Source organism: Tympanuchus pallidicinctus, unplaced genomic scaffold (assembly GCF_026119805.1).
Source record: "Tympanuchus pallidicinctus isolate F22 unplaced genomic scaffold, pur_lepc_1.0 scaffold34, whole genome shotgun sequence".
Lineage (NCBI taxonomy): Eukaryota > Metazoa > Chordata > Aves > Galliformes > Phasianidae > Tympanuchus > Tympanuchus pallidicinctus.
The window spans coordinates 1983805-2006448 of NW_026294752.1; the positions used below are offsets into that span (position 1 = coordinate 1983805).

General features: G+C 44.3%; 3 protein-coding genes across 5 annotated transcripts; 1 reads left to right on the plus strand and 2 right to left on the minus strand.

Annotated features, from left to right (window-relative positions):
• Positions 1-2062: 2062 nt before the first annotated feature.
• Positions 2063-6259, minus strand: CUNH7orf25 (chromosome unknown C7orf25 homolog). 3 transcript variants are annotated; one of them, XM_052699007.1, is made up of 2 exons: positions 6119-6259; positions 2063-3629 (listed from the first exon to the last, which is right to left on the minus strand). In XM_052699007.1, exons 1-2 carry the CDS (start codon positions 6214-6216, stop codon positions 2348-2350), a joined length of 1380 nt encoding a protein of 459 aa, XP_052554967.1. In that variant the 5' UTR covers positions 6217-6259; the 3' UTR covers positions 2063-2347. The 3 variants fall into 3 exon arrangements, with proteins under 3 accessions (XP_052554967.1, XP_052554969.1, XP_052554968.1); XM_052699009.1 differs by lacking the exon at positions 6119-6259 and adding an exon at positions 5400-5770; XM_052699008.1 differs by lacking the exon at positions 6119-6259 and adding an exon at positions 5367-5390.
• A 4069-nt stretch (positions 6260-10328) lies between these two features.
• PSMA2 (proteasome 20S subunit alpha 2) lies at positions 10329-15517 on the minus strand. The gene is made up of 8 exons (XM_052699030.1): positions 15378-15517; positions 14095-14171; positions 13531-13663; positions 13030-13152; positions 12598-12679; positions 11314-11387; positions 10830-10887; positions 10329-10747 (listed from the first exon to the last, which is right to left on the minus strand). The coding sequence occupies exons 1-8, from the start codon at positions 15416-15418 to the stop codon at positions 10631-10633; spliced, it is 705 nt and encodes a 234-aa protein (XP_052554990.1). The 5' UTR covers positions 15419-15517; the 3' UTR covers positions 10329-10630.
• A 206-nt stretch (positions 15518-15723) lies between these two features.
• Positions 15724-16957, plus strand: MRPL32 (mitochondrial ribosomal protein L32). The gene is made up of 3 exons (XM_052699035.1): positions 15724-15907; positions 15999-16168; positions 16362-16957. The coding sequence occupies exons 1-3, from the start codon at positions 15739-15741 to the stop codon at positions 16614-16616; spliced, it is 594 nt and encodes a 197-aa protein (XP_052554995.1). The 5' UTR covers positions 15724-15738; the 3' UTR covers positions 16617-16957.
• Positions 16958-22644: the final 5687 nt, after the last annotated feature.

A 22644-nucleotide genomic window follows, 5' to 3' on the forward strand; every position in this document is an offset into this window, starting at 1 on the left:
GGGGCCGGGGGTTCGTGCGAGGGACCGGGGACGGCGAGTGACCGCGGCCTCTTCTCTTCGCAGCTGCTGACAGCTCCGGCCCGCCGCGGCGCCGCCGAGGGGAGCGGCTTTCCCAGCTCGGCTCTCCCCGGCCCACCGCACGCCCGGGGCCATGGAGCTGCCCTCGGACTGGACCTGCCCCGTCTGTGGGCGGAACCGGGCCGAAGCGGCCTACGTGACGCCCTGCCGGCACCAGCTCTGCTTGGGCTGTGCGCTGCGCTGGGCGAAGCAGCATCGCACCTGTGCCGTGTGCGCGCAGAACATCGAGGCCACCCGGTACGCGGTGCAGTCCGAGGAGGATTTCCTCGAGTGCCCCGTCCCGCAGCCCGCAGAGAGCTCCGAGGACGAGCAGGAGGACGAGCAGGGCTCCGCAGAGCCGCAGCTCGAGGCTCCCGAGCGCGGCTTCCCAGCCGAGACCTGGGCGGCCTTCTTCCGAGGAGATCCGGGGGACCTCGACCCGCTGCTCCGGTGGCTCCAGCGGGAGCTCGAGGACATCACCGGAGATGAGTGGTGGCGGGTGGTTGCGGCGCGGACTGATGTCATGCACCTCCTGTGCGTGTACGGGCTCGACGAGGACGCCCTGATCCTGACGCTGGAGTCATACCTGCAAGACCGCACGGAGGAGTTCGTGGTGCCGCTCATCAACACCGTGACGGCCCTGTACGGCCCAGAGCTCCGCCGGCGGCAGGACAGCCGGGCTGCCCGTGAAACGGGAGGGCAGGACGGCCCCGCGGCCACCCCCGGCCCCGCCACCTCCCGGCAGGAGCCTCCCGCCTCCGGCCCCGGCCGCTCCGCCAGCCCTGCGGGCCCCGGCGCCGAGCGGCTCCCCGGCGTCCCTCACGGGGGGCCCGAGCCCCCACCCACCGCCCCCGTGTCCCCACAGGAGCAGCCGGGGCAGGCGGCGGCAGCGAGCCCCTCCGCCCGGGGCACGGACCGCTCGCCTGGGGGGCCCCGACGCCCCCCGAGGAGGAGGGCCAGCAGCAGCCCCCCGGATTTGCCCCCGTCCCCCAAGAGGCGGCGCTAGGCCGGCACCCACCGCAGTTGGGAGACCAACAACAACCTCAGTCTGTTCTTCAAGACAATAAATATTTGCAAAAAAAGCAAATGTCTCCGTGTTATTGATGATGAAGTTGGTTTGCTGTCCCTCCCCACGTCGCTTTCTCCCTCTCCTGATGCTGGGGGAGGACACAGAATCGTAACTTTCACAGTCAGAAACCGGGAGAGAGTGCTCCTGTTTGCAGTTCACACTGAAAAAGGTGAATGGGATTAACGGCAACCTTTCGGTCATTTACTGATATCGGACAGCAAACACCGACCTGCATCTCCTACTGAAAAAAACAAAAGGAAAGTACCACAGTACCACAGAATCCTAACTTTCACAATCAGAAACCAGGAGAGAGTTGCTCCTGTCTGCAGCTCACACTGGGCTGGATGAATGGGATTAATGGCCACCTTTTGGCCATTTACAGGTAGCGGACCCCAAACACCAACCTGCATCTGTTACTTGAAAGAACACTGAAATGAAATTATCTCCACAATCACAGAATCACAGAAACTTAAGGGCAGGAAGGGACCTTAGACAACAATTCTATGAACTACTGCAGACAGTGCCATTAGAGAATACTAATGTCACGTACTTAGCTTAAGGCCATAAAACAGATTAATCCATTATGAACAGCAAACTGTCATTTGGACCTTAGCTGTAAAAGCTCTGAGCTGCAAGCAAAAACCAATTTATTGTTAATTTTCTTGTACCTTCTTTCAGGACTTTTATTACCAAATATAGCGCTTAAGAGACACGGTTCTTCTGTATGCTCCAGATGGCCTCTCCCACCTTTATTCACAGGGTAGAGGGCTCTGTTGGCCTGAAGACCAACAGGATCTTGGGGTGCATTAAAAGGACTGTGGCCACCAGGTCAAGGGAGGTAATCCTCCCCCATCTAACTTTGTCCTGGTCAGGCCTCACCTGGAGTACTGCATCCAGATCTGGACTCCCTGGTACAAAAAAAGACAGGGATCTGTGTGCTGTAACTGAATGTTTTAATAGGGATGCATACTCTAACAGTTAATGATTTTCAAGGAAATCTTATTACTTTAGTGAATAAATTAGCAGTTGAACAAAAAAACAAAAACCAAATAAAGACAATGTAAGTCTCCTGGGGAACCCTTCCATTGCTCCAGTTAGCATTCTCACTGTTTAACAATCAGAAAACTTATTATATATTATAGTATTGCCACGAGACTCTTTTTTCTCCAGATGTTTCCACTGAAAGAACAGCAATATTCAGAGATTAATTCCTTTAACAAATTACAATCCATTATCACGTAGGCAACTCTTTGGTAAAGGTGTGGCAACAGATTCTTTGCTTTCTGTCAGTGCTCTTGGCTGATGAACAAAAACACTGAACTTGACACCTTGGTTAGCAGCTGCCCTCACAAAACCACTATTTGCAGTCATGGTGATGGCTTTTAAAGTGTCTCCTGTCCCAAAAATTGTTAGAGAACGGCTGTTGATTTTTGAACTCGCCACTAGTCGTAAGGCACGATCAGATGGCTGATCTGCGACCACATTAATTCTTTTAACAAGCAATGCAGCTCTCTCTTTCTCCCCAGGCCCTCCCAGCGTTTCCAAGATTGACTGAAAATCTCTGACAGCAGATTCACATGCAAAGAGCTCCTTCCCCTCCATGAACTCCTCCAGCTGAGGCAGGACTCTGTCCCTCCTTTCTTGAGCCGCTTGCTCTGTTAGCACTTTTTCTCTGAAGATGAAGTAGCAGCCACCATAACTCAGAGCAGAGACGTAGGTTATTAATGTAGTGATATCTAAGTTCACTCTATTGCACACATTTACTTTGATCTGTGTAGGAAAAGCAATGCTGGTCACTAAATTCTCCCGATCTACCCTGGTGACCTGCAGTTCTAGGTCTTCTTCATCTGATTCACTGGCACTTAGGTGCTGGTTTTCCACAGACGGTTCTACTAGAGAGTTCACTGCAACGACATCTCCTCGCACAGATATCCCCATCTCCTTAAGTCTCTCTGCCATAGGACTGGACACGCTGTTGTAGAAGGCAAATATTATGTGGGGATTGCTGTACTCCACTGGCTGTTGACAGCTTGCCTGCAGGAAGTCTTCAGCCTGCTCAATGATACTTTTGTCACCATACTGGCCCCTTCCCAGCCAGATATTATGCAGGGCTTCAGCCTTCCGACCAATGGCCTTCACCCACGTGTGACCTCCATTTGCTACAACATCTACCACCAGTGTCTGTCTGTTTCCAAACCTGTCCTCATAAGAAAAGACTTGGAGGACACTGACAACATCCTCCAGGTTCTCTGCTGACTGGATAATGGCTTGGAGGTGGGTGAGGTTTGTACTCTGCAGATGGGATTCTTTAATGACCACCTTCCCTGACTCCACTTTGTGTAGGAAGTTTAACTCAGCCTTCAGTTTGCCACATAGTTTTGCCCCACCTTCTATTCTCCTTTTCTGGAACTTGGAAAGGGCTTCTGCTCTCTTGATCAGTTCTTCGGCAACGGCAATTCTTTCACAAAGCAGTGACTGCGCAGACATGTTGGAAACATTATTCCTGTTAGATGAAAGAAAAGAAGAAGACTGTTAGGACACTGCTAAGAATAAGGGCAGTCAAAAGGTCACTGCAACAGTACACACTGGAAGTCTGTAGTAGATTTGGTGGAACAGCTACCTGTACAGTAAAGCACAAGCTTAAGAAACCTCCACACGAGCCCCACCAAAGCCTTCACCTTTGACGACAGCCTAAAGCCTAAGATTTCAGTTCTCAGCAAGGAAGAACAGCATCCCTCAAGTCTCCACAGACACCTTGCAAGGTTGTGCATCTTTTCACTCACATCTGAGTCCTTCGCAGAGCCAGTCATTTAAAGAGATCTCAGCTCCCAAAGTTCATTTCCAGATGTTGCCATTCAGAGCAAAATTAGAAATCCCCTTAACTCCATATGCAAATGTTTCCCCTCCCTCAGACCACACTATCGTTATAATATTAGTCATCTACCACGCTTACAGATATACATAAATGACTGCCTGATTCCCAGCAGTTATTTAATACAGTGTAGAAAACGCCCATTATATCTTACAATTCTGAATAGCATACCTCTGTCCTCTCCGAATTACACAATATAATCCCCCAAATAAGCTACTAATACCCCTGTGGGTAAATTTCAACATTACACAGCACTGTGACAAATATAATTTATAATTCCAGGGCCAGGAAGATCTGGAAATCTCTATGTTCTCCACAAAAATCACAGAATCATAGGGGTTGGAAGGGACCTCTGGGATCATCAAATCCAATCCTGCTGTTAAAGCAGGTTCACCAGATTTATGGTGCAGCATCAAACACATTCCTCTGCATCTACACTATGTAGTATGTCTCCCTGAACATAACAATAGGAACTGCTTAACTGAATGATTTGAAAAATGTACAATTAAGTATCACATCAAAAACAGAATTTTTAAAGACACTCAGTAAACTGCCACTATGGGGAGTGAAATTTATCCATTTTCACTCCCAACTACGAGTATAAACAGATGTTCCTGTGATTTTTATCTGAACTGCACTTGGAAGAAAGCTAGGATCAAAAGGCAACACAAATATAGTTTCAGTCAAAAAATCAAAACCGTGAAAAGCGATACAGCCTCAGTCCTACAAAAGACTGTCATTACTACTCTGGAACCTGACTTCATTATGCACAATTCAAACAGTTTGAATCCTACTTGCTCAGTAAATTAACATTACCAAAACCTTTCCTTTCTTGTCAACCGTTGTCTAAAATCTTCCATCATGCCTTATTCACTCACTTCAGGGTCAGAAGACGCCAACAAACTTTATCCTTCCTCTCAAAATCCCCACCAGGCAGGTTCAAGCACTAATCCCTTCACTGCCCAAAGTGAATCCTCCTCCTGTCAGTGCCAGGACAGCAGAACTCTGATTCACTTTTGGCTCTGCGCCACACAAATATAGCTCCTGCCTTTTGCAATTTTTTGCCTTGACCATCGCTTGCCCTCCACAGCCATTCCGTGCAGCCAGAGCTTACGAGGGCCACAAGGCACTTCTTTTCCTTTGGCACCTTCCTGAGGTAGCTCTCAGGTATCACTACAGAGTATTTCACCCCCTAGCATTCCAAAATTGCACCTTCAAGGATCCTTAGTCAGAACAAGAAACTCACACTTCCGCAGCAACGCTTCAGTGCCTCTGTGAAGGTACATCCACCTCCCACCACCTCCAGCCCCTCCTTGCCCTTTCATAGCCACGCGTGGTTCTGCAGGGTGCTTGCAAGCTGCTGCTCACCCAATTACTAAGGAGGAGGAAAACTTTTAAGACCTTTAGACAGCCACGACGCTGGGTGGAGGTCTGCCCCACGTGCAGAGCCTTCTTCGAGCTCAGCTTCCATGAACCACCTGCGAGGGCCGGCGTGGCACTGGTCAGGCGGTGCCACATCACGTCCCACCGCGGCGGACGTTCGGCACTTCATTATATGCTTCCACAGGAAGCCAAGGATTATTCTCACACGTAAAACCTTGCAGTTACTACCTCGGGTCCGCTCCCCATAGCAGCTCCAACTTTTACAAGAGCAGTAAGACTTCAGGATGAAGCCCAGTTCAAGCTCACACAAATAAGCCCAACAACCCAGCCCAGCTTTTCAGGGACACAACCGGGGGACCCCAGCGCTAACCACAAAACGCCCGCAGAGGCAGCCCTTCCGTAAACGAGGACAACTCCCCCCTCAGCCCAGCCGCTGCCGCAGCCCCCAGGCCGCCCCGCCCCGCCCCGCACGCCCCTCCAGGCCACTCGCACGCAGCCCCGAGCCCAGCTCCTCTCCCCTCTGCCGCCATCACGTGAGCGCGGCGCCATTTTGAGCGCGGGCAAGGCGCGCTGAGCGCCCGCTCCCGGCCCCTCCGTGTTTACCCGGACGCCGGACAGCCCGGCCGTGCCCCCGCCTCGCCCTCAGCGATCACGGCCCGGATGCCCACGGGACGCCGCCGTTACTCCCCCGCGCCCACGGCCGACGTGAAGTCACTCCCAACCCCATCCCCACTCACCGCCCCGGGCTCTGGCCCCGCCGGCAGCGGTTTTCCCCGGGCGGTGCCGCGGCCGACTCGGCCCAACGCGCCTCCCCCGGGCGGCCGGGCGGGGACATAAGCGGCGCCCGCCTGCCGTGCCACGGCCTGCTGCTGTGCTCTGGCAGGCAGGGAGGGGGGTCCTCCAAAAGCATGTATTTTATCTTTTAAAAAAGGTTTTTAAGATCCAGGCGTACTACGTTATAGCACACGGAGATCTCAGCCTCTGCAGTGCAGCTGTGTGCATGCATCAGCCTTCTGCTCTCCTTAAGGAAGGCCAGAGCATAGTCAGCTCTAATCAACAATCCAATAAGCAGTCGCTTTGTAGTCGTATGTAGTAGTGAAGCTTCAGCATCACTAGCATTTGGTGTCCAATAGGAGCAATGGCCCTCTGTGCTCAAGCACTTGGTGCCTTTATTTGTGCCAAGATGCTGCCTGCCTCAGTAGCAGCCCAACTACTCAGTAAATCTCGCAGTGGCCTCCGGCCTCTTTCTATGCTGCAGCATGAAGGATACTCGCCTTCTCCCCAGCTGCTGCTGCTGAAATTCATTGTGGGTTCACAGAATGGACAGGGGTGGAAGGGACCTTAAGGATCACAAATCTGCAACCCCTTGCCACAAGCAGGGCCTCCAACCTCCCCATTTAATTCCAGCCCAGGCTCCCCAGGGCCCCATCCAACCTGGCCTTGAACACCTCCAAGGATGGCTGGGGCATCCACAGCCTCACTGGGCAGCTGCTCCACCACCTCACCACTGTCTGTAAAGAACACAGGTTCACATAGCAAACAGTAGTAAGCTGAAATCATGCTGTAAGGGCTTACCACACCTGTAACTTCCACCACTTCTGCTTAATCTAACAGCCTCACTAAACTGGTGATGGCATACAGTGGTACTGTGCTGCTCTTAGCTCTTGATCCCACCAGTGAAGTAAAGCCCAAGAATTCTGTGTTCACAACAGTGTTGTGCTGTCTGATTTCCTCAGAGCTGACCATCTTCCAAGACAAATGTAAATCAAAGCATGTTGTCTGCATTAAGTGATCAGTGTCTCTCCTTCAGATGACTGATCAGAAACAAGATAATGAATCTGTCATACATTACAGTCATTTTAAATCTTGAGCTTGTATTTTGCCATTTCTTATGAATTTTGGCCACTCTGTACCCTTTGACATCTCTTTATGCATTAAATAAGGTTTTACATAATAAAAGCTAATATAATGCAATTTACAAAAATAAATACAACTGCTATATAATTTGCTGCTCTGTTGCACTCACTGATAACATCAGTTGATGTTATTTCCTGAGCAATACATATCCAAATTAAAATTACTATTTCTTAAATTCCAGGAATTTAGAATGGAAAAAGATGTAAATATTAATTTCCTGCATTTTAAAGGGCCTCTTCAAAGACCAGATAAAATTCAGTGTACTATTCTAAAACAGCAGTAATCTGAGTACGACAATGATCTTACTCAGTGTCAAGGATTAAGCAATTAAAACAGCAGAAAAACCCCACGCTCCAAGTCACACCATCTTCCTCATTAGAACAGTGTAATACTGACATCTATACACCTACCACTAAAAGAAACAAATAGCATAAATAAAACCTGAATTCAAAATATTATGCCTGTTCTTTCAACTTATCCCAAATCCAATGAATTCTGATTCCCTGATGGGAATATGGCTGTTAAAGAACTTCAAGAGTTCAGTTTGAGCCATCGTTCTCCACTACAAACAGTGGCTTATCAGAATGACCACTAGTAAACTGTTAAACCCACACTGCCCATTTCACATGAAGCAAGGAGAAATGATTGCCACAGAAGTGACTCAGGCCCCAGGATCATGCCTCAGAATAAAACTAAGGAAAACACTCTCACAGAAAACTAACACGTGGGGTATGACGGCCTAGTGATAATGATAAATGCTCTTTTTCTGCGAGTACTTATATTTGTTCTCAAGAGAAAATAGTGCCATAATTAGATAATAATCAAATCATGTATTGTCCTCCTAATGGAACAGGGGGAAGTGGGCGAAAGATATACATAACATCCATACCAATTACCAGAAAGTATTTTCCTTACTCAGCATGCAATACTTCCCATAACAATGCACATTTGGTGTTAAAGTCACTAATATTTGGAAGAGCTGGTTATGAAGTTTATCCTGACTAAAACATTCAGCTAAAAATTAGCAGCTTGTGACTATCCTGACTCCCCACCTCTGAGCAAGGGTTACACGGGATACGCTGCTCCTCCAGGCTCCACAAAAGCCACCTCTCCGTACTGGCACACGTTCAACGATTCTTTCTCAGAACTCTGAGTTAAGAAGCTACTTGGCTCCATCCCTCTCACAGTTAGGCACTCGGTCATATTAAAATAGGTACTATTATAAATGATTGTTTGCAGTCCATCCTGCTCAAGGCTGGACAGCTGGCTTTGCTAATACCAGAATGACTTTTTTTTTTTCCTTTCCTGAAACAGTATATAGGACCTGTCTTTGTAATCACTTGAACAAAGCCTTTGTCTGACCTGCCTTAAACTGTACTTGCTTTATTCAAAGTCCCCATGTTCTCTGACACAGAAGTTACTACATCATTAAGCCACAAGAAAAACAGAAATCATGAGCTTTCGTGTTTCTTCATCACCTATAAAATGAGCTATTTTCTACACAGAGGAAAGCAGTTCACACACACACACAAAAAAATCCCCACCCACCCAAAAAATATTAACACATTTTACATTTGCCCCACTATTACCATCTTGAGAGTGAAGTGCTTTGGTTTCAATTACATTTAATAGGCTGCTCTTCACCGATCAACTCTTAGAGGATGCAACCAACCTACTGTTGTTCATGCTAATTATTTCTGAAGTACCTACCTGCTTTTTTTTTTTTTTTTTTTGCACACAAAACTCCTTTAAGTATTTATATAACATTAAAAGTAGACTGGATGCATGCAGATATTAAAGTAGAATCCCACTTTTCGGAATGATGATTCTGGAAGTGCAAATTAAAATCAGGTAATATAAAGTCTCTGGTTTCTCATCCTAGTTGCTTAGTTGTTTCTAAGAAGAATCAGAATACGAATTGGTTTTCAGAGTAAAAAATACTCAAAAAGTAATCTGGAGAAGTCTTTAAGAACCATCTGAACATAATTTTTATTTGTGACATTATGAAATAAAACTTCATTTATGGCATGCTTAAGAAATTCTCATTTGCCTAGTGATAACACAAAATATTAGATGACAGACACAGAGCAGATCAGTTAGTTTATATGTCCTTTTCTTTGGACTTCTTATTTTCTTCATTGGTTATGGCTAGGTAACTTTTAACCTGTCTGGCTGCTCCCATACAGCTGTATTAACGTACAACCAGCTACCCAGTTTCCATTTCATTATCAGTAACTTTTCAATGGCTCCAGACCAGATTTCTGCTTTAAAAATGCTTAAAAAAAAAAGTCTATTTAGCATCTTTCTTTTGTGCAGCTTGTTTCTACATAACTTTACAGGCACCACACACTTAAAAAAGAACCACAACAAACTAACAGTACAAACACCCACACGCAGTATGTTCAAGTATCTAGTTCTGCACGTTTAAAAGTAGCAATGCATAAATCAAGTGTTTTTTTCATTGCTGTTCCGTTACAGTTATCTTGCAAGTTGAAAAATACTTCAGCACAGTGAATAAAGTGATTACATTACATGTTCTCATTTTGCTTTCTACATCCTATTGATTTCTAAAAGTACTGGTAAATGGGTTTAGGTTTTGGTCTATAGCAATTGTTTCTGTTACACCTAATAGCATTTCAGGATTGAGGAATGTCAATTTCTAGGATCACAAAGGTCAACTGACTAACAGAAAACAAACTCTTAAGACACAAAGACTAAGACAATGCCAGACACTCAGAAGCAGAGCTGTTCAAGTAAATCACAGTTCACCCCCCAGATGGAAGACTGTTCTACATCTCTATGGAAGTGTGTTTCGCACCAGAGCAACCCATTTTTGGAAGTTACTTAATAATTACACAGAGTTCCAAAGTGAAAAAATTCTCTTGTAAGCACAGAGTTTAGAAGTTCTTTAAAGGAGGTCTAACAATCAGTTCACGATGGCTAACGTGGAAAAACTGTTCCTCAGCAATGAAGATACCCAAGCCTCAGCTTTGTACAGACAACAAGCTATGAATAAAAAGGCACACACGCTTTCCCGCAAAACAGAGGCCTTCCAACTTTATTATTTTGCCTTTGCCTGTGTTCATTATAACTTTACATTTTCTAACAGTGTTTTGTGTACAAACTTTCCACGTATCAAGGGAAAGAATTATCTGTATTAAGATTCAATTTATTACAATATTAGGACTGCTGCATTTGCACCCATGGTATTTAAAAAATCTGTCAGACAAACCATGTAGAAATAAGTATGCAAAAACTGCAAAGAAAAACATTTAAGGAGCCAAAATTAAAAAGACCTTAGTGTGAAGTCACACGGTCTTTCTTGGTTTCTACTAGGCTATTGCAGCCAAGTAGTCCTTAACCTCAGTCGGAGTTAGCCTCCTAAAACCAGCTTCATTACATATGCCAACTTCAATGTTGTCTTCTGTCATTTGCCCTTCAAAGCTCTCCTATTAAAGAAAATATACTTCAGTGAATCACTTCAATGATGTTGCAACAGTAAGATATGTATTCTTTAAATGTTTTCCTAACCTTTAATGTTAAGATAGCTGTATGAATGGCATCTTCAAGCTCCAAATCTTCATTGTATCTATAAAAAAAAAAAAAAATCACATCTCAGTACAATCACAGTACAATCCTTCTGAATCCTACTAAGTCTAGAACCTCTAAAAACCCAAACACTATTAAAACCTCCAACTATTTTTAAGAACTGCTATATTAATATTCAGAACAGTTATTAAAAAAAATCCCTACTGCTGCTGATACTGTGGAGAATGTTTTTGCAAATATATTAAACACACTGCTTATTGCACTGGATTAATCAACCACACACACAAAAGTCAGCGCTGAGTAAAGCCGGTATCACATACATGTTAAACAAAGCAATTGGAAACATCATCAGTATTTTAAATCTTTGTACCAATCACTCAAGAGTTTCCTTTTTTTTCCTGACTCTTTTGCCTGAAACCTGGAAAAAGAGACAGTATTCTTTTAGACATCATTAAAATACATTTACCTTTTCTCAAGGAATGTTTTCCCATTGACATAGTTTTTTCCCATGGCTGTTGCTTTCCAAGCAAAATAAGCTCCCTGTAAAAACAACAATCTATTGTTTTTCCTAATTCAGTCAAACATTACACATTCAATTATTTGGTAACAGGTACAGAAGCCATTATGAAAATTCTGAATGTTATAACAGTATGTGAGATTGTTTTGGGCTACATTCCGACTAACTGGATGTGAAAACATTTGCTATGGAGATGTACAACACCTTTTTATTGGGCCTTGCTGATAAATTGGGCCTCCCACTACTTTGAAAAATGGATTTAGTGAGTTGTTAGCATAGTTTTGGTTTGGGATTCCTTGAGCAGAAATTCTATGTTTGCCCTTGAGAATGAGCACTCAGTTCTTCCACGAGGCTCATCTGACATATAAATACCATATATACTTATAGGTATGTTCGTGTGCGTTTATGCACATGCACAAATAAATACATGTGTACCCACACATTTTCAAAGACTTGCTACAAAACAGCCAACCTGATTTATCTTAGCTGCTCCCAAGGTACTTGGCTTTTGGGCCTGTTCTTTCCCACAGGATAACGACAATCACACCCAATCTGCACCTCAATCAAGATGCCTCACACGAGGCAACTGTGTTCTGCTGTTTCATTTGACCACTGGGTAGTGACTCTTATTTCTGAAGCTTATCGAAAATCATGAGAGTAACAGATCTTTTAGTTTGGTGAAAATTCTTATAACTCACACAGGCATCAACAGGTAAATTTTAGTAAAAACCCTTTTCTAACACAGCAAATAAACTCCTGCAAATTAACCACTGCCATTAAATATGAGAGCATTTGCACTGCATTTCACAATGGAGCAGACTCTGGCTTAGTTTTGCTACAGCTTAGGGAATAACTATTTGAGCTGTGCAAGCGGTCAAATATTTTTTCCTGGTACCTGCTGCAACACACCACAATGACTCCTGTTACTACCAAGCAGGTGGGAAGAGATGAAAAAGGGTGGTGATGTCCTTCAAGAACTGCTGCCATTCCCCGTGCATCCATAAATATGGAGGCACAGAATAAGCAAGCAGGTGCCACCCACTTCCCACATTTCCTTTGGCACAGTACTCCAGGCAGGCTCCCAGCATGGATCATTCTGACTTGTGAATTCTGGTAAAGGAATCTTTTCTTCTAGCTCCAGATCCTTCAAGCCACACAAAGTATTTCACGAGCACATATGAAATTTTAGATATTTTACAGAAACAGAAGAATTTACAAATATAAGATACTTACTGATGGATCTGACTGAAATAAATAGGGCCGCCCCTCATTCCAGCCACATATGAGCAGTGATACACCAAAGGGACGGACACCTCTGTACACAAAAACAACAAAACCACACAAAACAAACAAACAACTCAGAGCTGGCACGCAAAATTCATAAATTTATTTGATGAACACCAAAGCTGCACTATTTGGATGTACTGAATTTCCCTAAAGGCCTCCTACCAGCACAGAGCTGTTATGAATGTTGACTAGTCAGTTAACCTATTCAGGATACAATGACTATCTCACCCACGCCAGGTAGCTGTCCTCCCACTCACCCACCTCTTGTGAGCGTTTTCCAGTAAAAAAAATCTGTGTTTTTGACATTAAAAATGAATCACCTGGTAGCTGTCATACTTTACCACTCTAACTGCCTCCAAACTTCAGAAAACCACATACCCAGACTGCGTATATTCCTGCATCACAGAAGCAATTCTTTGTACTAGTTGAGCTGTTGGAATGGGCTCATGGTAAACCAAGAAATATTGCTGGGCCAGCTTTCGTGCTCTGTGTACAAGTACTCTAAAAACAGAGACAAAATTATCCTATTAGAAATCCAACTATTTGTTACAATTTCAGCTGAAAATTCTTACAAATTACTATTGGAGGAATTACAATAGTTAATAGTTACAAAAGATTACAATGAGTTATATACATTATATTGAGATACCAACTCGGCACACCCTGAAGTACTTCGAAAAACAGACACTAAGATTGAATTCATTGCTCTTCATCTCACACGCATTTTTGAGATGCAATATTATTTACCAAGGTAATTAACACATTATAAAAAACCTTATAAAGAAGATCTCATATACAGTGTAACCCAACATAGTATTACACTATACATATAGAAAAGTGTATCTAAATGATAACCAAGCAGAATTTTTTTTTCAATACCTGTAATCTGGACCCATACCACTATACACTAAACCTATATGCTTGGTAATTGGCTCTACTTTATGGACACTCCTTTCATCATAAAGAATGGATTTCTGCTTCTTTTCCGTTGCCAACACCACTCCATTTGCAGCTAGAAAAAGAAAAAATGCTGTATTACACTACACTTATAGAAAGCAGTTGAAATACAGATTTGTAGGAATAAAGAAATTTGCTCCTCCATTCTTAAAAATCTCTTCAAGTTCACAATCACATTAAAGAGGCACTTTGATGAATTCACCCAGCATTTCCCCAGTATTTTAAAAATAATCACGCAGCTCTCATAATCACATTCTGAATATGAAGTATATATTAATAATAGTCGAAATAACTATTTCTATACACGGAAACATATCTGGACTTATTTTCTTAAGTAACAATATTGCTTAAAACGAGAGGTGTTTGTTTCTACTGGTTGTGTTCGCAAAATTACACTAGCAACTTTCTTCTCAAATGGAGCTCCATGTTCCCCATCTTCTTTAAGACACTCAGCCTTTCACTGGTGGAGTTATGATCTGAACGAACCTTTAATCCCGACCGATGGAGCTCCTGCAGCCACTGCAGCCAAAGCATACTCAATCTGAACAAGTTTCCCAGAAGGACTGAAAATGAAAAGGCAGAAGTAAGCCTGACGTAATTTTGTTATGCTCAAATATGCATCAATCTGACATAAACTTCCTTTTTAATCTCTTTACAGCTACTGTCTGCATACCCTAACCATAATTTAGAAAAAAAGAAAAAAGAAGAATCTGAAGACTTTAAAAGAACCGGGCTGATAGCTGGTTAGATAGCCTAGAACTGCCATACCTGCCTGTAACATCAATGAAAACTAATGCTTCTTGGACAGGACTCGATCTGATTGCAGTGCAGTGCTCCAGATTTGTATCATTTAAACCAAGTTTCCCCGTCAGTGAGGGAATCTTCACAGAACATCATGAATTTCTACTAAAATAGCATTTATACATGTTTTGCAACAGATTTTGAAACAGTGAGGCTCGCTGTCAAAAGACAAGCAAAACATTACTATTCTTTTTCACTGATAGGCCAAATGACACAAGATGTAAATCTCTCATTTCACCCTCAAGTATTCCCGCATCTGGCTTCAACGACCATTAACAAATACAAGCAAATAAATAATTTCCTGTATGAGAATCAAAACATCAGAACATCAGCAAAATAAATTAAAAGCTAACACTCGCTCAAATCAATGATTCTCATTGCGTAGGACAAGTGAATATGGAAAAGCACTAGTGATTGTTATTTCTTTCTTGTGAACACAAACCCAAACAGTTTCACAAGTATTAGTGCTTTGCAAGGTACAAAAAGCTTGTTAACTCCCCCAGGAAAGAGCTAACGAACAATGCACTCTTTTTAGCAACGCGGGCACCTTCAGCTGAACTCACACACTAAGAAGATTCCTCTCCCATTGCCTTACTCGCTAACTGCAGAATCACTTCAGTGACCTGCTTTGCAGTGACACAATTACAGAGCCGTGACACAATTACAGAGCACTGCTCGGACATCAGGGAGACACTTCACCAAAACCAGCAGACTCTTGCTTTCAGTTTCTCTTTTTGCACCTTCATAACGTAATATAACGCAAAACAATGCAATATAATACAACCCATCCCTTCTGCCCAGGCCCAGGTGCGCTCGCTCGCAGCTCACTACCGCAATGACTCTGCACACTCACCGTGCCCCCCCAACCCGACGCCTCACGCACACTATGCGCCGTCCCACCCTTCTCCCCCGAGCCCGTCCGCCGTAAACCAGGCGGACCCACGGTCCCCCGCCCCCCCGCTCGGCACCTGAAGGTGGTGAGGGAGAAGCTGTACCCCCGCTCCGCCATTTTAGCGCCTGCCCCCGGCTATTCTCGCCAGCTCTCTCTGCGCAGGCGTGCTCCGCCCGATCGCCCCGCCCGCTTCCGGCGCAGGGGCACGGCGAGCGCTGATTGGCGACGAGGGAAGCGCGCCAGGGACCGCCGCCGTGCGCCGCGCACGCGAGGGGCGCGATTGGCCGGGAGACCCGCCGCGAGGCATGCCGGTACTCGGAGTCTTCGACCGCCCCGCCGCTGCGGCACGCCTGTAGCCGCAAAGGATGCTGGGAGTCGTAGTCCAGGTCTCCGTCGTCATTACGCTGTGACGCGTTCGAGGCACTCGCTTTCCCAGAATGCCGAGGGCGCCCGCGGGCGACCGCTCTCCTCCTACCGTTCCTGCCGGCATGGCGGTCGTGGTGTTGCACTCGGTGCCGCCGATCCGCGTTCTCCTCCAGCGCTGCTGGCAGCGGCTGGAGCTCGGCCGCTGGCCGGCGGCGTGCGGGGCGCAGAGCCCGCTGTGGGGTAGGCCGAGGCAGGCGGGGCGGCGCTGGGGCCCCGTTTGCCCGCGGGCGGTCGATGGAGGTTGGCGGTAACGAGTTCCGTTTCCCTTCAGGACTGTCGCCGGCCGTCCAGAGCCCCGCTTGTCTGCCGGAGCCTGCAGCGGGCGGCGAGGGGCCGGGCTTCCTCGGTGGCGTCCTATGGATGGCGGCGCCGAAGAAGAGGCGCAGCATCGAGGTGAACCGCTGCAGGAGGAGGGACCCCAGCAAGCTCATAGCGGTCAAGGTGATGGCGATGCGCGGCTCACCATAGGGAACTGTGACGGTGGTCAGAGCCACCTTGTTCTGAAAGGCAGATGAATTTCTCCGCTATTTCATTAATTGCTTCCTGCTGCTTCGTCACTGCTCCTAGTTTTTTGTTTGTTTTTGCTTTAGCTCAAATTACTGAATTTCTATTTTTGACTGCCTTTCTTTTTCAGAGGAACATCGATGTTTGCCCAGAGTGTGGAAACTTGAAGCTGAAGCATGTTCTCTGTGGTTATTGTTACGCAAAAGTCAAAGCAGAGACTCAGCAGATACGAAAGGAAATAGGTAAAAAGGAAGGAGGGCCGTTTAATGCTCCTACTGTAGAGACTGTAGTGCTTTATGACGGAGAAAAGCCCACTGAAAAAGATGAAGGGAAGCGGATCATTGAGAGAGCCAGGAAGCGTCCATCTTGGTTTATTCGAAATTAACAGCGAGACAGAGCATGTTTCTCAGGAAGGTTTTCCTAGAATGTTTTCCAAAAATGTTCAGTCAGCGCTCATACTGAATAAGTGTGAACCTTTGGGGTGCCTGATGAAGTCACGTTTCATGTCGTGTATTGCTTCTGTAGCATACAGTGGACAGTGCTTCTTGGTGATGTATCTATCATAGCAGTCAGCAATTAAAGAGAAGTTGGAATCAGTCTTGTTGGACATCTACATACAGTACAGTGACTACTTTGTATGTTAATGTTGTATGCTGTAAATAATTTTTTATTACTATTAACAATGGAAAAACAATCACAGGTATGAAATAAAGATTCTTAAAGAAATCTGCTTTCCAGAAAAAAAATGTTTAAAATTATTGCTGATTAGAAACAAATAATATTATTGAGGAAGGATATGGTTGTCTGATAATTTCCATTGCTCTTAATAGAATCTGCCTGGATATCTCCACAGTACTGCTGTTTGAAATCCTTGAAATCCTCAGTGATATTCCTGTTTGCGGGTGAAACAGAGGCTGCCAAGTGATGTTTGCTCTTTTTCAGTACTAGACTGAAGGTTATTCTTTCAGTTGTCAGTGTGGAAAATAATGCCCTCTGAGTGTGCTGTGATCAGTGGAGGAACAAACTGAGATGCAGTGACTGGAACTCTAAGTATCAAAGCTCATTATTTGCAGCCATTCCCATTCTGTAGTCTGGATGGTCAGTTTGTGCTTAGAAATCTGCAAAGAACAACATACCTTCCTGAGTTGTGTCCTCTGCAGAATGAGGGTGGCTTTTTGGTGCTGTAGTCACAGCAGCTAGCTGTGTTTTCAGGTTGGTTTTAGCCAACCTTAAGTACCCAGAAGTACCACAAGTATTAGAGATTTAAACTAGCTTCAGTTAGCTGCCTGAGCCTATGCTGTCCTGGTTTGGAGAGCTGTGGTAGTGAAGAACTATTCAGTGGCTTTCTACTGTTTTACTTTTTTGTTTGTTTTGTTTTTAATTGTCTGCCTCTCTGTAGGTGCTTCCCCCAAATTGGGCAGTTGACCTGGTGCCTGATTTAATGGTTGGCAACACTATCTGGAATATGGGATTTGGAAGCAGTTGGTCTTTGAGGTCCCTTCCAACCCAAACTATGCTATGATGCTATGAAAATAAAGTAGAAGTTTTGATTTCTTCCCATTTAAATAGCTTTGATTCTTTTTTTTTTTTTTTTTTTTTTTTTCTATCAGTACTGATGAGAAATGAAGAAAGTATAAGTATTCTTTTTAAAATATTCAACAAGTTAGAGGAGTAGAACCACTGGAAAAAAAAAAAATAGAGGATGTTCTTATTTCTCTTTTGGAATAGTAGAGTAGTTATTGTTATAGAAAAAATTATTAAAACCCAGAATGTCAGCATGGTGTTCATTTTCCAGAAAATAGAAGTCTCACATATGATTAGATATGTGATTAGATATTAGATAGATAATAAAAGCATGCAGTAAAGAGCATCAGAAGGACTTGTGTAACATTTCAATTTGGGAACATGTTTTACAGAGCAAGTGAGTAGTGCTAAGTCTTTTTTGTCTTTTTTTTTTTTTTAAACTTCAGAGTTGTTAGGAAAATATCAGTGCTTGTTAACAGTTCAATCTATGTAGGTTGCCCCCAAAGTAATACCTCCTGTTTAATTCCATGGATATTACAGCAGATATAAAGATTGCAATAACTCTAGTTGATAGAGCAAATTATTAGCTACAAAGCACTTTCACCAGAGATGAACAGAAGAGTGCATGCCATGCATGTAAAGTCTACACCAGTGGAGAAGACCCACTGTTTCACAGCTGCTGTGATGGCATCCTTTTTTGAATAATACATAATGTATACGTCCTTTTATGAATAATACATAAAGTGGGTTGAGGAATGCCTTGTTTGTAAAAGGGAATATAACCAGTAGCTCAGTACAAGCTCAAATATAGAGTAGCAGCTTGTATGAAGGTGTGGAAATACACCTAAAGCCTTAGGTCATTTCTGAGGTTCGTTCCTGACCTGGGCAGTAAAGCTGAAGGGAGCAGTAGGGTTCATCAGTTTTACAGTTTGATATTTCAGTCTATGGGCCTGTCCCGGGGCCTCAGGCTGGGGAGGGCCCAGGCACAAGGCATCCTAGGGCAGTGTGAGGGAACTGAGAAGGCTCAGGGAGTATCTGAGCGTTGACTAAAGCTGCCTACTGGGAGCATGGAAGACGAAACCCGACTTTTCTTACACAGTGATGGGAGAACAAGAAGTAGCAGGCCCATATTGGAACGTGAACAACTTCCAGTCAGCAAAAGGAAAAAGGAAAAAGCACCATGAGGGTGCTCAGACATGGAACTAGCACCCTTCAGGCTAGAGGACTCCATCCTCCGCAGGGTATCCAGACTTTACTGAGCTTCACTGAATCAAATCCACAGAACAATCAATCCTCTAAACATGCCATCTGCACCAGGGGCCTTGACAAAAAAAGTGTGAGGCAAAGGGAGAAAAGCTATGAATTAGCTGCAAGGGAACATCTGTTCCCTTAGTCTGCTGGACAGCTTAGTATTTGCTGCTGCCTCCTGCATCTGTACAAGACATGAAAGCCAAACATTGGAAACATGTAAGAAAAGGGGGCACGTTGGGATCACTTGATACTGTGTTGGCATAGGCAGGGCAAACTCACCAGAAACATGAATACAAGTGGCTTTAGTTCTTAGTGTAACAACAGTCTGTGCATTTTCTTGGCACATCATTTTTAATTTAGTTAAATAAACACCTGACTTTCCTCTTTACCTGATGTAGGATCTGAACACTTTCACACTGCTTGAGGTACGTAGTACCCAACTGATGGGGACAGCCACAGACAAACCTGTGTCCCTGCCCCTAAGCTTTTTTCTCAATACTCCAGAGATTGCAGAGATCAAATGTATCCAAATTTCTTATCTAGAGGCATGACTGATATCCAGCTACTCTTTGTGCACTGCCAGGGCACTGAAGGCTCCACCTTCAACCACTTGTGTAGCCAAGGAGAGTACAGGCTGAGGATAGCAATCCCTAATTGACCTTCTCAGCCTCAGAGTGGAAAACCCCACCACCAGATCCCAAGGACCACACAAGCCCTCCAGCAGACCCCCCCTTCTGCCCCAGTACAGCCACCCAGAGGACAGCAGGTCCTCTCCTCCCCACCCCTCTCCTTTGGGGGTCAAGGCAGAAGAGATGACACTTTGTTGCGCTCCAGGGGCGGGAGTGAGGGATGAAAAATTACGGCCATGAAACTCAACAGTTTTAAATGACTGCATCTCCTTTGGCAGTGAACATTTTCGTGGTGCTTGAGGTACGTAGGGGTAAAGTGATGGGAGAACCACATACGTGGCTGTGCCCCTTTTCCCCTTGAGGATGACCCCCCATAGGATCCAAGGGATCCTCTGGATATTAGGAAAAGGTTTCTGCCAGAATTCAACAAGTGTTTGGACAACAGTCTCCAGAATGTGATTTGAATTTTGATAGGTCCTATGTGGAGCCAGGTGTTGGACTCAGTGATCCCTATGGGTTCCTTCAAGTGAAGATATTCTACAGGCAGGGCATCTTGGCCTGCATCAGAAATAACGTGGTTAGCACGATCAGGGAAGAGATTGTCACCTTGTACATGGTACTGGTGAGGCTACATCTCAAGCATTATGTTCAGTTTTGGGCCTCTTGCTGTAAGAAGGATCCTGAGTTGCTTGAGTTGCTTGAGCATGTGCAGAAAAGAGCAGTGAAGCTGGTAAAGGAACAGGGAAACAAATACTATGAGGAGGAAATGTAGGAAATGGAATTGGGAAGAGGAACATGAGAGAGACTCCTCACTCTCTTGATGTAGCTGAAAGGAGATTGCAGCAAGGAGACTGCTGGTCTGTTTTTTGAGGTTACAAGTAATAAGATGCTGAGGCTACAGTCTCAGACTGTGCAAGAGGAGATTTAATTGGACTTTGGGAAGAATTTCTTCATTGGTATGGTTGTTAAGCATTGGGATGAGCTGCTCAGGGCAGTGCTAGAGTCCTCATCGCTGGAGGTATTCAAGAGATGTGTGGATGAGGCACTAAGAGACATGGCTTGTAATAGAACTTGGCAGATCAGGTTGATGATTGGGACTTGGTGATGTAGAACTTCCCCAGCCTATGTGTTTCTATGATTCTAAGTCCACTTTTCTACCCGTACCTTTGCAATGTTAATATGTTCAGGAGGTGTTCATATTTGTATCGGTGCCATATGATCAGACATCATTCTGTTCAATTATTTGGAATCAGTAGGAAATCTGTACAGCTCATGCCATTTTCAACAGTTTTTTGAATATGTTTTTATGAGGGCTACCCAAAAGCAAGGCCTCCTGTTTTATTACATTAGCTCACGACACGAGAGGTGGTGGTACAGCAGTTGAGGGTGAATGTTCCCACTAACATTTCATTCCATTTTGCTGTCAGTGGCAGCAAAGGGGCATGTTGACAGAATGGTGTCTGGTGTCAAGTGTGTACGAAGCAAAGGGGTGTAACTTTATGCCTCCAGGCAGAAAAAGTTGCACCCACTGACATTCATTGATGCTTGCTAAAGATGGAGACCAAACAGTGGATGTTAGCACAGTGAAATACGAACTACTTGGTCAACATTTTTTTAGCAACAGTGCTGTCTTAGCAGCTGTAAAACTGGGTCGTCTCCATTGGTGCAGATTTTTATGAGGGTGGCATGCAGTCTTCTGTCCACTGATGGGGAAAATGCATAACTGGTGGTGGGGACTATGTTGAAAAATGACATTTTGTAGCTGATGATTTGCTGTATGAAATAGTGTCTTTGTACCTGTTGTAGTTTCTGTGGAAATAAATGGGAGGCATTACTTTTGGAGCAACAACTGCATTGTGAAGCTGTCAGCAGATGATAAAAGGTGTTTTTTCGTTTGTTTGTTTGGTTTTTTTTTGGTCTGAAAATGTCATGATTATAAATAAATGTCATGATTAAATGTCGTGATACATGTTATATGTACTTATGTGTTTTTGTTGGTTTTGGTCTTCTAAGTACTGTGTGTGATAAGGATGCTATTGCAAGTGTTGGAAAGGATGAGGAAGATCAAGTAATGCCAAAAAATACAAGGGTGTAAGTTGCTAAACAGTTTAGCATTGTACTAAGATCTACATGCATAACAGTGATTTGTGGCAGTGAAGAACTGCTTGATAAACCAAGTTTCTGTTTAATTTCCCATTTAGTACTGAAATTTAATAAAAATTAACAGAAGTTCTGTAGAAGATGCTGAAGCAGTAAGAGGCAGAAGAAGGTACACCATATACTTTAAAGCACTAGGTGGCAGAGTAGCGTAGCTTTCTGGTCGGTGGAAAAGTGGCTGGTGTGATACCATGCCAAGTCAGAGTCAAGAAATTTGCATCTGTATGAGTAAGTGATTTGCAAATAGACCAAATTTGCCAAGAAAAATGCGATAGTTTTCACGGGACACGGGCTAATCATTTCTAATTCATTGATTGGAGTGAATTAATTGAGATCTATACTGAAAAATAATGCACGAGATTTTACGTGTACCTATGAACTTCTGCTCTTTTCTGGGTGATTTATTTAAAAATTGCAATTGTACCCATCAGTTTCCCTAATAAGAAAGTGGGAAATTACAGCTGGCTTTGTAATTCTGTTCTTTTGTACTTCTTGCATATTCAGTTATGTGACATTTTATAAAGTCACAGAAATAGTAGGGCTGATGGCATTCCAATCAATTTCAAGCTATAACAGCTTTGAATTTGTAAAGTCATAAGGATCAACTTCTAAACAGCAGATACAAAGTGGAAAGAGAGGTAAAGCTCTCCCATCTTTTAATAAATAAAGGCATGTTCTTGCTTAATCAACAGCTTGACTCTGTTCCAAGTCGTAATTCAGAGGGATTGCAACAGCTTGCAACATCATCGCTGATGAAAATGCATAGCAGGGGGTGGTGACTACGTAGGAAAGGAGTGCTTTGTAGTTGAGAATTTGCTCTATCAAATAGTGTTGTTGAAGTCTCCACAGAAA

What these genes read in the sequence shown, in the direction of transcription:
- CUNH7orf25 (XM_052699007.1), bottom strand. Translation starts at nt 6,216, where the DNA reads ATGTCCCCGCCCGGCCGCCCGGGGGAGGCGCGTTGGGCCGAGTCGGCC. An exon ending in CGGGGCCAGAGCCCGGGGCG is followed by an intron (nt 3,630 to 6,118) that starts GTGAGTGGGGAT and finishes TTCATCTAACAG; the next exon opens with GAATAATGTTTCCAACATGT.
- PSMA2 (XM_052699030.1), bottom strand. Translation starts at nt 15,418, where the DNA reads ATGGCGGAGCGGGGGTACAGCTTCTCCCTCACCACCTTCAG. An exon ending in CAGGAATATACGCAGTCTGG is followed by an intron (nt 12,680 to 13,029) that starts GTATGTGGTTTT and finishes TTTTGTGTACAG; the next exon opens with AGGTGTCCGTCCCTTTGGTG. An exon ending in AAAACATTCCTTGAGAAAAG is followed by an intron (nt 10,888 to 11,313) that starts GTAAATGTATTT and finishes TTTTTTTTATAG; the next exon opens with ATACAATGAAGATTTGGAGC.
- MRPL32 (XM_052699035.1), top strand. Translation starts at nt 15,739, where the DNA reads ATGCCGAGGGCGCCCGCGGGCGACCGCTCTCCTCCTACCGTTCCTGCC. An exon ending in GGCGCAGAGCCCGCTGTGGG is followed by an intron (nt 15,908 to 15,998) that starts GTAGGCCGAGGC and finishes GTTTCCCTTCAG; the next exon opens with GACTGTCGCCGGCCGTCCAG. An exon ending in GCAAGCTCATAGCGGTCAAG is followed by an intron (nt 16,169 to 16,361) that starts GTGATGGCGATG and finishes TTTCTTTTTCAG; the next exon opens with AGGAACATCGATGTTTGCCC.